The sequence below is a fragment of the Rhinopithecus roxellana genome, chromosome 19 (genome assembly GCF_007565055.1).
Source record: "Rhinopithecus roxellana isolate Shanxi Qingling chromosome 19, ASM756505v1, whole genome shotgun sequence".
Classification (NCBI taxonomy): Eukaryota; Metazoa; Chordata; class Mammalia; order Primates; family Cercopithecidae; genus Rhinopithecus; species Rhinopithecus roxellana.
In genome coordinates, this window is record NC_044567.1 from 70,167,510 (window position 1) to 70,179,152 (window position 11,643).

Below are 11,643 nucleotides of genomic sequence, written 5' to 3' on the forward strand. Positions count from 1 at the left end.
AAGAAAAGGAGGTGTGACAATAAAAGAAGGTTTTGTTTTGTTTTGTTTTTTTAAATCAAAGGGTTTCCAAATCATCTCTGAAGGTAATTCTAGGAGGAGTGGTGTTTGTTTGTTTGCTTGTTTTTAATATTTTGAGCAATGGGACAGGGTTCATTAAAATAAGTGCATAACCCTCTAGGATAACTATTTAAGGAGAATCCTATTTGGGATTGATAAATTCTTGTATGTTTGTTACAGAATAACTAATCATAGTTTAGTCATATATTTTACTTACTTGTTTCCTCCACAGTCTTGCAAAATGAGTGGGAGATGATGGGGTGGAAGTAAGTATTAATTAGTTGACTCGGTTGGCTACTAATACAGTAAATGGCATGCTGCTGACTTTTCTCTTTTGGAAATTGGTTTTACTCTGCTCGCCCAGCTTTTGGATCAAGGCAGGATGAGGATGGGTAGAAGGGAGATGGGCAGGTTGTATTTAAGGAACGCAGAGCTCATCCTCCTCTGCCTTGTGATCTTTAAGGTTGTAACTTTCCACCCAGTTCTGTCCCAGTAAAATGATAACATCTTTCCTTCTCTCTGTATTCCCTCAACCTCAGACCATTCTTCACTTTACCTCTCCATCAAATCACAAAGCCTCAACCTCAGAACAGCATCTCCCACTCAGCCACAAGTTCCTTGGCATATGTGTGGGTATCCGGCGAGAGAGAAATGAGAAGTACAAGGAAGAAGTATGGCTAATATTACTTTAAATACAAACAAATAAGGGCAGATAGCTAGGTCTTTCATAGAAAGAGGAGGAACAAAATTATGAAGCCAGATTTCTGGGTTCTAAGGAATGTGGTAACTGAAGGAAGAAAACTGGGGCCTGGGGTATCTGGTGTCTTGGTCCTTAATGAGAACAGTGACTAGGAGCCTGATGCCTAGGTCACCAAGGTGAATGAGCAATGGAGAGACAGCTAATGCTGGGAGCTTTCTAATGTTAGGGGGTGAGAGGGCCAGACAGGTGAGACTGTGACCCTAACCTCCCAAGCCCCTGCAACTTTAGACACTGTGAGGATCAAAAAGAGGTTTATTTACAGTTCCCTGGGAAGTCTTACAGAGGAGGGGCCATCATTATTGCTTTAGGGTTATTGCCAGGAGGAAGACTGCAGTTCTCCACTGCCAGGTAGGAGGCCCTGCTCAAGGCTCAAAAGTCTATACCCAGACCTTTTATGTCAGCCCCTTGTCTCTGCCCGTGACACAGAGGCTGTCACGAATTCCTGCAAAGAACAGCCCAACTGTTTTCCAAGGGCCACCCCGGTCACTTTCACCAGACTGCAGTGTAGATGTGCTATTAAATTTCCCTCTACCTTTGTCAGTGCTGTGCCACTGTAGGCCCCACCCTGACCACCCTCCTCCACCTCTGGGCTGGGAGGCAGGGTCCTGGTTTCCCAAAGATTATCATTTACTTCCCGCCAGGACCAGCCTGGCTTCCTTCGTACCGAATACTCTAAGAGCCCCATTTCCTGTGTTCCTGATGAAGTCACAACTCACTCACTAGGTTATTACCGTTTGATGACATTTCAAGGGCCGCTTTTGAGGTACTCTGCATGTTTCTTGTATGTGCTGGGTTTTTGTTTTTGTTTTCTAGGCCTCGGGAATAAGGGGAGGAGAGTAGAGGGCGAGACCAAGTGGCAGAGAGCCGACGGCGAGTAGTTCATGCCCGGGATTTGCAAAAGGGCCTAGAAGGACGCTGCAGGGGGCGGGCGTACTACTTTCTCTCTCGACCCCACTGCAAAAGGATATGGCTTTGTTCATGCGTATCACTACTCGAAGCCGGGACTCGTTGGTGGGCGGGGCTACCCTGGCTCTGGCCGCTACGTGGAGGGATCCGGAGCGGGAGAGGCGGCTGCGGAAGCGGGTCTCGGGCGGGTGCAGCGGCACCAGGTTGGGTGCCTGCGCCCGCGACAGACTACTTCTTGGAATGCGGCTTGTTTCGCAGGAGCCCGTCTATTTCCATCACCGTCTGTGGGGTCAGCTGGCTCAGCACCTGGAGGAGAATGGGGTGGTGGCAACGGCAGCCCATGCTGGGTCACTGAGAAAGGGCATGGAGTTCCAGTGCCGGGGAACCACCACAGTGGGATCAAGTGGCAAGGCAAGAGCCGCAGCTGTACCATTGCCTCGCTTTCCGGCCCTGGGACCTCACACCTGCAAAGTGAGGACTTTGTAGTGGGTGACCTTATAGGGCCATCCTGGGTTGGAGAGCCTGGCTTTGACTCCTGGGGAAGGGGACAGATAGGCTCTGCCTCAGAGCCCCCGGCTCACCTGTAGCGCGCCCAGGTGTTCTATCAACTGCTCCGCACTCGACACCCCCAGCAAGACAGAGCTGACACCCTCACTGCGGAGACACCATGCTGGGGCCAGAGGAGGAAAAAAAGAGAACTGATGGGGCACAGTGACCACATAGATTTCAGAAGTGTCTCTGAAGACAAGGGTCCTCCCTAGGGACAAACCAGCTTTAGGATGGGCTTGGGAGCATGTCAGGAGGACATAGGGCCCCTGCAGGGTGCAGTGTCTCACCAATAGCAAGCTGGGCCACAGTGCACCCCAGCTGGTGAGCGATGGGGAGAAGGTCCATGACTTTGGCTTGTTGCTTCTTGCCATCTTCAGTCTGCACTTTGTCCTTGAGCCACTGGTAGCCCTGGAGGCCAAGGAGAATCAGCAGAAGACCCCGCCATCACCACCACCACACCCACACAGCAGCCCCCCGTAACTCCCCCCAGAGCAGCTCACATAGCCCAGTCCTGCCATCTGGAGTCCCCAGATCTCACCTTGATGGAGGCCCTGCAGGTATCTGGGACTCGCCCATCATACTTGCTAGTAATGAGACCACAGGGTAGAGGGTACCAAGTGACTGATCCAACTCCTAAGGGAAGAACACTGGGTGTCAGGAAAAGGACCTAGCCATGGACGAGGCTAAGGTAAAGGCAGGGATGAGGGCTGCAAACCAATCTTGTGGTAGAGCTCTGGCAGCTGCATCTCCACCTTCTCCCTCTGAAACAGATGGTGCTCCGCTTGTTCACACACTGGAGGAATCAGATTGAACTGTCTGGCCATGGAGTAGGCCTCCTGTGTTGGGGTTGGGGAAAAGATAGGGGTCAGAGCACTACTTCCATTTTCTTCTCTGCCTTCTGTCCCAGTGCAGTGGGCTTTGGAGTAACCACGTGAAAAGTGGGAACCAATTGTGGGACAGGGGCAAAGTGGGGTCACACACTCACCATGATTTCTGCAGCCCCCCATCGGGACGTTCCCCAGTATAGGGCCAGGCCCTGGTTAATGACATAGGTCATGGCTCGCACAATCTCTAGGCACACAGGAGAGGGAAAGCCTTACTGTCAGACTCCTGGAATCTAAGACTCCAGATTTGCAGACCTCCACCTGCCCCACCAAGGCCCCGGCATCTCTATGGAGTCATGAAAGTTAGTATCTATTGTTTGCCTCCCTTTCTGTCCCCATCCTGGAGTCTCAGCCTCCACTGTGGAGTTTGGGAGGCCTCGTGAGCAGGGGCTGGCTTCCTGCTGAGGGTTTGAGGAAGTGCTCAGTTTTTGTATTTTAGATTTTTTGAGGCAGGGTCTTGCTTTGTCACTCAGGATGTAGTGCAGTGGTGCAATCATAGCTCACTGTGGCCTCAAACTCCTGGGCTTGAATGATCCTCCTGCCTCAGCCTCCTGAATAGCTGGGAGTACAAGGCACACACCGCCACAGCCCGCTAATTTTAAAACATTTTTTGTACAGACAGGGTCTTGCTATGTTGCCCAGGCTATTCTCGAACTCCAGGTCCCAAGTGATCCTCCTGCCTTGGCCTCCCAACGTCCTGGGATTACAGGAATGAGCCACCGTACCCAGCAAAGAAGTGCTCAGTTTTGAAGGACTGTAAGGGTTGGGGGTGCTGCTTTTACCCTCCATAGGACAGTTGGGGTCTGAGCGATTGGCAAAGACAATGTCCACATATCCCAGCTGGAGGCGTTCCAGGGATCCTCGCAAGCCTGGAGGTGGGGTAGGGAGAAGAAGATAAGCATCTCAGCTTCAGTGTACTAAGAATTCAGGCCACCTTGGCTGGGCGCGGTGGCTCAAGCCTATAATCCCAGCACTTTGGGAGGCCGAGACGGACGGATCATGAGGTCAGGAGATCGAGACCATCCTGGCTAACACGGTGAAACCCCGTCTCTACTAAAAAAACATACAAAAAAAAACTAGCCAGGCGAGGTGGCGGGCGCCTGTAGTCCCAGCTACTTGGGAGGCTGAGGCAGGAGAATGGCATAAACCCGGGAGGTGGAGCTTGCAGTGAGCCGAGATCGCGCCACTGCACTGCAGCCTGGGCGACAGAGCGAGACTCTGTCTCAAAAAAAAAAAAAAAAAAAAAAAAAAGAATTCAGGCCACCAGGCACGGTGGCTCACGCCTGTAATCCCAGCAGTTTGGGAGGCCAAGGTGGGCAGATCACCGGAGGTCAGGAGTTCGAGACCAGCCTGGCTAACGTGGTGAAACCCTGTTTCTACTAAAAATACAAAAAATTAGCCAGGTGTAGTGGCGCATGCCTGTAATCCCAGCTACTTGAGATGCTGAGACAGGAGAATCCCTTGATCCCGGGAGGAGGAGGTTGCAGTGAGCCGAGATCGCGCCATTACACTCCAGCCTGGACAACAAGAGCAAAACTCCATCTCAAAAATAAATAAATAAATAAATAAAAGAATTCAAACCTTGCCGCTTGCCATGGCCACCTAAATCCCTATTCAAAGCCTCCAGAAGTTCAGAGAATGTTCCCTACTCCTCTGGCTTCCATATCCCCTCACTTTGGGTTCCCAGCCCGTAACTCTCACCCTCAATGATGTGCTTTCGGCTTAAACCTCGCTCGGTTTCCGCCCTGTAGGAAAAGGTAAGTCAAAGACGAGACGTGACAAAGATAGGGGGCCAGGACTGGCTTGGAGCCATTAGGAAATGGGATTGCACGAGTCTTCACAGGTAAGGTGCGGACCTGGTGCGGGATAGCTGTCCCCACCCCCACCTCATACACTTTCACACATTCTTTGTAGGCCTTCTCCACAATCGCAGTGGGGCAGTCACTTACTGTCCTCCCCAAAAAATCTTGGTAGTGATGACATAGCTTGATCTCCTGGAAGAATAGAAATGGGAGAACCAGCAATAAAAGGATTTTTGGGTGATCACATCCCCAGCAACCCCCAAAACAGTCTTACCTCCAACCTTTGCTCTTGAGGATGTTGCCTAGGGTTCTTTCAGCCCTAAAAGAAACATGAGGCAGAGCCACTGATCCCTCCCAGGCTGATCAATTCCTTCCTCTCCTCCCCACCTTCTCCTCTCTAGCGAAGTAGGATATAAACCAGGAGTCCATTTCAGCTCACAGCCCCATCCTGGACAAAATAAGAGGACTCCTGGAACTAGGGGTGTAGTTGTATAGTTTTCATCACGTATTCAACAAATATCTGTTGTGCATTAACTATGTACCAAGCCCTGCTGTGGGTGCCAAAAAGATAGAATAGGATGAGGGGAAAGGGGCCAACTATGGTGGAGCCAGGAAGGACGCTGCCTTGTCTAGCCTCAACTATCTGGGTTGCCCTCCCCCTTCTTTGAGCCTCTGCAAAATCCCACCCGTCCTCCAAAGCTCAGCTCAAATTCTGCCTCATCCATAATGTGTTCTCTGAGTGCCACAGTCTATGGTCCAGCCTTCTTGTCAGTTTCCATAGAATTGGCTACATCATTTAGCAAAAAATTATGAGCTCACTGTGACAAGTCTTAAGTTGTCATGGTGGACTGTTACTGAAATGTTTTACCGTTGTTTAATCCTTCCTATTGCCCATTTTTGTTTCTTTAACCACTTAGACTGTGTGTACTTTTGGAGACACGTTCATTCTTCCCAGAAGCAGCACCTGCTCTGTGCTAGGCTCTGTGTGGGTACTTGGAGAAGAGCAAGACAAGTTCCATGGAAGGAGGCCTCTGACTTGAGCAGCTAATATAGCTGCATAAACCATGAATTGTGTGTCAGAAGGCAGTCCACAGTGCTTTAGGAGCTCATGGTGGGGGAGGGGGGTGACCAATTCTGGGGAGTTGGGCAAAGACTTCTTGAAGGAGTGAACACTTGGGTCAAGTGTTGAAGATGCGCAGAAGTGTTTGCTAGATGGGGAAGAGGCAGGGTAGGTCATCCTAGGTTTTCCCTGCTCCTAGTGTGAAGCTATCAATGTGTGATACAGCATGATGTGTTTGAAAATTCATCTTTGTAATCCTCATGTAGTTGCACATAACTAAGGCCTCAGATATATTTGTTGGCTTTATTTAATGTAACTGCACAGTATGCCGATTAACTTCTAAGCCAGAGCGGGACTGATGTTGCGACTGTGACTCCTACAATGTGTTAGGGTCCCTCCACCAAAGGGTTGGAACTTCACGTTCTCAGAAGTCCCGGGGTTCTTTAGAGGGAAAACGAGGAGATAATCCCTGGGGTCCTCTCAGCCTTCCAAATGGAGCTTAGCTCTTTCACCGCAGTCCTTACTTTCCTGCTGCGTAGACTTCGGCGGTGTCAAACAGGTTTACCCCATGCTCATAGGCTACGGTCAGCACATCCTCCGCTGTCTAGGGAGGTGAAAGAGGTGAAGATCAACTACTGCTCCTCAGTTATCTCCCTCACTGCACTCTAACCCATCACATCTCAGCCCTGGGTTCTCTAGTCTCTCCCGTCTCCCCATCCTCCAGCCTCGGATCCCTCATTCCCTGTGCTTATTGTCCAAACCCCTATCCAGGTTAATTTATCTTTTTTCAGGTTCCCTCACCCCCACCACCCTGATTCTACGCCCCATAACTTATATACCTCATCTGAGATCTGAGAACCAAATGTGACCCAGGTACCTGAAAGAGAGAAGCCAGGCACATGAGAACTGCGGGGGGCAGACCATGAAAGAATGTCCCCCTTTCCTTAATCCCTATTCTAACTCACCTAGGCCAAGACAGGATACCCGAAGACCAGACTTCCCCAAGTTCCTGCAAGATACAGAAGCAGCGGGAAGGGGTGGAGCCTCCATTATGGACCTAGATTATCAGCCCCCAGCTCCTCTCCTTCCAGACTGAGAAGCCCTCAGGTGTCTCAGTCCAAATAACCTAGACCCAGTGGGCCTATAGGACTGGGCAAGTGCTATCTCCAGAGCAGAGGTCCTAGGAATTTTGTCAAAAGGACAAGTGAACCGTAAGTGACTGTTCCTCTGGAGCCACTGTCCAGAGTCTCCATTTTCTCTTATCACATTGAAGATGTGCCGTCAGGTTTGTCCTTCTTGTCTGTGTTTGAGTCATCTCTGGGATGTGTGCAGTGCGGGGCTGGGAGGAATTCTGTTTGATTGTGGTGCTTGATTGTGGCGAGTTTGTGAGACCAGGCCCTCAGGCAGAGTGCTGTGCCAAATGGCAGATGCCAGGTTGGAAGAGGTAAACTGAGTCAAGTTCAGGCATTCAGACAGGCAGGGGTCCCTGGCTAGGCTAGGCAGATGGGCCTGGAGGAAAGGCAGATTGAGGAACTGGGGGGAGGGGGGAGAGTAAGACAGAAAAGCGTGGTTCTCCCTCTCCACTCCCTCTGTTCCTATTGGCTTGTGAAGACTGTCTCTGAACCAGTGAGCTCCCCATCCTCCCAGGGCCCCCAACCCAGGTGTCAGCTCAGCTTTCCAATCAGGGCCACCATATAGAGGGGATCAGACTCTTCAGGCCACAAAGCAGGTCAGATCAGTGACCTCAGCTCACTCCCAAGCAGGAGCCCCTCTCCTACCCCCCACTTCAAGTTCTGAGCCTCTGGTCTGGCAGTCCTCTGAGATAAAGTCAGTTACATTTCAGTCTACCCAGACTCTGTCCCTCAGCATGGAGATGAAAAATGTGGTCCATCCTTCCCACAGGCCCTACTCCCCTTGTGCCCAAGAAAGGTCGCAGGAGACCTAGCCTTTGGGACAGGCGGGGGCAGTATCTGGGTCAGGCACCCCTGAGCAGGCCAGAGTGAGAAGCCGATTCCCTCCCTCCACTCCCCAGGACACGGACCCAAGGACACTCCACTGGAGGGGGCACAGCCTGGAGATCCGTGTAGCATGGAGATCCGTGCATCCCTGACCTTCCCAGGGGTAAGGAGGGAAGCTCAGGGGCATCCCCTGGGTCTGACAGGACCTAGTCAACCTTGGTAAACTTGATTCTCTGGTAGTCAGGGGTATCAACAGAGAGACCAAGAGAGGGACAAAGTGAGGGAGTGCCAGAGATGGGAAGAAGAGATGGAAAGAAGGGGGACCTACTTAGAGAAGTTTGAAGGGGCCTTGGCGGCCATCTCAAGAAGCCTCAGGGGTCCCGAGAGGAAAGCGGAAGGGGTGGGCTGCCCAGCCACCCCCATACCTGTATTTCATGCCAGTGCCTCGGCCGGTGCTCTCTCGGAGGGCCCCAGCGGGCGCTGGGGGTCGGGGAACCAGTGCAGCTCGGGCCTTGGGGCCAGACCCTCCACCCCCCGGAGGATTCCCGTGCCCCGCGCCGGTCGTCCCGCCATTACCGCCCCCGGGGCCCGGCCGGGGTCCACACAGACGGTCCTCACTGCTCCGGCTGCGAAGGTTCTGTTCGGTACACGCGATTGACACCTGCATGCCGGCTGACCGGGGCGGGGGAGGGGGCTCCGAGGGGACGGGAGCGGGGAGCAGGGAAGCCCGAGGGCGGACGACCGGGGGCGTAGTGGGGTGAGCCCCGGCAGAGAGGGAAGGGTGAGGAGGCTGCGGCGGGAGCCGCCAGGCAGGATCGGCCCGCGGGGGCGGGCTGCTGGAGGTCGCGAGGTTTGCGGCGGGAGGGAAGAAACGCGGGGGGCGCCAGGAGTGGAGGTATTCAGTTACGGCGGACACAGGTGCAAGGAGTAGGAGGGGGAAATGGATGAGGGTAAAGGTCGAGGATGAGGTAAAGGTCTCGGAGGATAAGGACCCAGGGGGAAGTGGGGCGGGAGAAAGATGCCACTTCAGCGCGAACCGCTGCGGGACCCGCTGGCCTCCCAGCCGCGTCGGCAGCGGGCCCAGCTCATCAGCATGCAGGCACCGCCTCCTCATCTGCATAGAGCCGCCCGCCTCGCAGCCAAACCTGCCGCCCATCGGAATAAGCCCCGCCTGCCGAAGGCTCCGCAGCTTGACTATTTTCTGAGCGGAATCCGGGAGGGTGGCTCCTGCACCATCTGGGACCCAAGGGCTGTCAGGCTTCCCCAAGCCCAGTGGTTCTCAATCGGGAGGGACTGTGTCTCCCTGGGGACTTTTGGCAAGGTTTGGAGATATTTTTGATTTCATGCCTCTGCTATCAGCATCTAGTGAGTGGTAGCCAGGGATGCTGCTAAAATCATACAAAGCACAGGACGGTCCCCACAATAAAGAATTATCCAGCCCAGGCCGGGCGCGGTGGCTCAAGCCTGTAATCCCAGCACTTTGGGAGGCCGAGACGGACGGATCACGAGGTCAGGAGATCGAGACCATCCTGGCTAACACGGTGAAACCCCGTCTCTACTAAAAAAATACAAAAAAATCTAGCCGGGCGAGGTGGTGGGCGCCTGTAGTCCCAGCTACTCGGGAGGCTGAGGCAGGAGAATGGCGGGAACCCGGGAGGCGGAGCTTGCAGTGAGCTGAGATCTGGCCACTGCACTCCAGCCCGGGCGACAGAGCGAGACTCCGTCTCAAAAAAAAAAAAAAAAAAAAAAGGATTATCCAGCCCAAAGCATCAATATTCCCACGGTTGAGAAGCCCATCCGCAAAGCCACTTTATAGCCCTCAAGGATGTGTGGCTGCCCTACTTTCCGCCTTCATGCATGGGGCAGGACTGAGAGGGCCCTCAAACCAATACGCTCAGGCCGCAGAGAGTGGCAAAAAGTTTATTCTGTGCTTCTCGCATCAGGTCAGGGATAAAACTGGAGAGAGGGCCTGGTGTGGAGGTGGAGGGACTCTGTGGGCTTCATTCTGGTAGGAGGAGAGCATCAGGGCAGGCCTTTACCCTGTTGCTCTGGGTGGGGGGTGGGGGTGCGGGGGCTTACAGTGGGGGCCCTTCAGTGGCACAGGTTCGGAAGGGCCCCAGGCAGACATGAATTCTCCTGAAACATGAGGAAGGTTGCTTCAGCCAGCCCGGGCGGAGAAGAAGGGCAGAGAGCGAACATAGGAGTCCAGTCGGGAGCGGAAAAGCTCACTTTGCACAGTTTGACCCAGCGGGCACAGGGGATTCTTCACCACCAGCTCCACATACAGCTATGGAAAGGGAAGATGTTAGAGCCAGGCTTTGGATACTTCTGGTTTTTAGCCCCAAACCTTGTGTAACCTCAGGGGTGTGTGAATGCACAAGGAAGAAGGGCTGGAAGGCAAGCCCTCTCTGAGGAGAAAGTGGTGGTGGGAGTTAAGAACCTAAGGGCCCCTGCGAAAACTCTTGAGTTCAGCAAACATATAGTAGGATTAGGGCAGGGAAGATGAGGGAGTCTTGGGGTTCTGATGAGCTCTGGGGGTGGGTCCCTGGGGCTGGCACTGACCGCACTGTAGATGTGATGTAGCACATCTCGGATTGGTCCCACGCCCAAGTCAGTATTCATGACAACTTTGATCCCAGTGGGCGTCTCGTAGTAATGGAGTTTGTAACGGCTAGTTTGGAAGGCCAGGAAGCCATCCTTCCTGCAGAGATGAGGAAGGTGTTAAAGAATGGGAGCAGAATCTCTCCCAAAGAGATATTTTTGATCCCCTCAAAGGTCGACTCCCTCTTCATCTAAACATATCGTTTGTAGAAGCCTGGTTGAGTAAATACATCACCCATCCTCACCCCTCAATGTAGCCTCCACCAACCTCTCTACTTTCAGACCCTCCCCACCGCCACTCCTGCCAGCTCCAGCACTCTCGCTCCGGACTCAGCCTCTCTAAGTACCCTCTGGAGGCCAATGCTCCTTCCACTTCAGAAAGTCTCCCCCATCCCCAAATTCCCAAGGCTAGCCCTCCTCCCAACATCTTTTCTGACTCGGCGTACATGTCTAGCGGGGACATCTTGCTGACAAACGAGCGGATAGAGAAGAGCATCCCGTACATCAGCTTATACTCCTGGAGGGAGAGGGGCAGAGTTAGCTCTCGGTTGATGCGGGAGACGGGGTGGGGGGTGGGAATGAGCTGGGGTTTGGAGAGGAGGGGCTGGGTTGGGACTATAGGTGTTTGGAGATGAGAGGTCACCCGGGCTGCACCGGGGCCCTCTCGTCACCTCCTCCTTGGGAATCCCTGCTTGCTTCTTGCGGTGCCATTCGCTGTAGTGCAGACACACTCCATTCCGGTCAAACAGGTACAGGTTGTGGACAGTCATCTGCAGGGGAGGGAATGTGAGCCTCGCTTCGGAACCGCCCCCACTCCGTGGGCTCGGGTTCCCGGACCCACAGCCTTCCAACCAGGTGGGGACCCCACCCCCGGACTCACCGGAACTGCTCCGAGTGCCTGTCAGGAGTTACTTCCGGTTTCTACGGAGCTCCGCCCCTTAGGGGGTTCTCACCCGGCTGTGGCGGGGCATTAACTCCGCTCCAAAGCCGCTCGTCAGACTCCGCCTCCCTCCCTTAGCCAATCTGTGGCCACCGGAGCCGCGCACGCGCGGCCAGACGCTCGGGA

The 11,643-nt window shown here is 53.6% G+C and overlaps 2 protein-coding genes across 3 annotated transcripts; both read right to left on the reverse strand.

Moving 5' to 3' along the window:
- Positions 1–732: 732 nt before the first annotated feature.
- KCNAB3 (potassium voltage-gated channel subfamily A regulatory beta subunit 3) lies at positions 733–9,466 on the reverse strand. 2 transcript variants are annotated; one of them, XM_030924249.1, is made up of 15 exons: positions 8,553–9,466; positions 8,402–8,456; positions 6,984–7,027; positions 6,858–6,895; positions 6,543–6,622; positions 5,233–5,277; positions 5,106–5,150; positions 4,858–4,901; positions 3,939–4,025; positions 3,258–3,343; positions 2,988–3,108; positions 2,811–2,905; positions 2,560–2,680; positions 2,305–2,393; positions 733–2,029 (listed from the first exon to the last, which is right to left on the reverse strand). In XM_030924249.1, the coding sequence occupies exons 1-15, from the start codon at positions 9,130–9,132 to the stop codon at positions 1,952–1,954; spliced, it is 1,608 nt and encodes a 535-aa protein (XP_030780109.1). In that variant the 5' UTR covers positions 9,133–9,466; the 3' UTR covers positions 733–1,951. The 2 variants fall into 2 exon arrangements, with proteins under 2 accessions (XP_030780109.1, XP_010360706.2); XM_010362404.2 differs by having other exon boundaries at positions 8,402–9,466.
- Positions 9,467–9,880: 414 nt separating this feature from the next.
- Positions 9,881–11,640, reverse strand: TRAPPC1 (trafficking protein particle complex 1). The gene is made up of 5 exons (XM_010362405.2): positions 11,458–11,640; positions 11,249–11,347; positions 11,024–11,094; positions 10,539–10,677; positions 9,881–10,263 (listed from the first exon to the last, which is right to left on the reverse strand). The coding sequence occupies exons 2-5, from the start codon at positions 11,345–11,347 to the stop codon at positions 10,135–10,137; spliced, it is 438 nt and encodes a 145-aa protein (XP_010360707.1). The 5' UTR covers positions 11,458–11,640; the 3' UTR covers positions 9,881–10,134.
- Between the last annotated feature and the right edge of the window lie 3 nt (positions 11,641–11,643).

Bases quoted from the DNA above. Each gene is read 5' to 3' on its own strand.
- TRAPPC1 (XM_010362405.2), bottom strand. From the start codon at position 11,347: ATGACTGTCCACAACCTGTACCTGTTTGACCGGAATGGAGTGTGTCTG. The intron at 11,095-11,248 runs GTGACGAGAGGG...CTCTCCCTCCAG, and splicing joins CAGGGATTCCCAAGGAGGAG to GAGTATAAGCTGATGTACGG. The intron at 10,264-10,538 runs GTCAGTGCCAGC...CCCTTTCCATAG, and splicing joins TACATCACATCTACAGTGCG to CTGTATGTGGAGCTGGTGGT.
- KCNAB3 (XM_010362404.2), bottom strand. From the start codon at position 9,132: ATGGGCGGCAGGTTTGGCTGCGAGGCGGGCGGCTCTATGCAGATGAGG. The intron at 6,896-6,983 runs GTGAGTTAGAAT...TCTCTCTTTCAG, and splicing joins GGTATCCTGTCTTGGCCTAG to GTACCTGGGTCACATTTGGT. The intron at 3,109-3,257 runs GTGAGTGTGTGA...ACCCCAACACAG, and splicing joins GGGGGGCTGCAGAAATCATG to GAGGCCTACTCCATGGCCAG.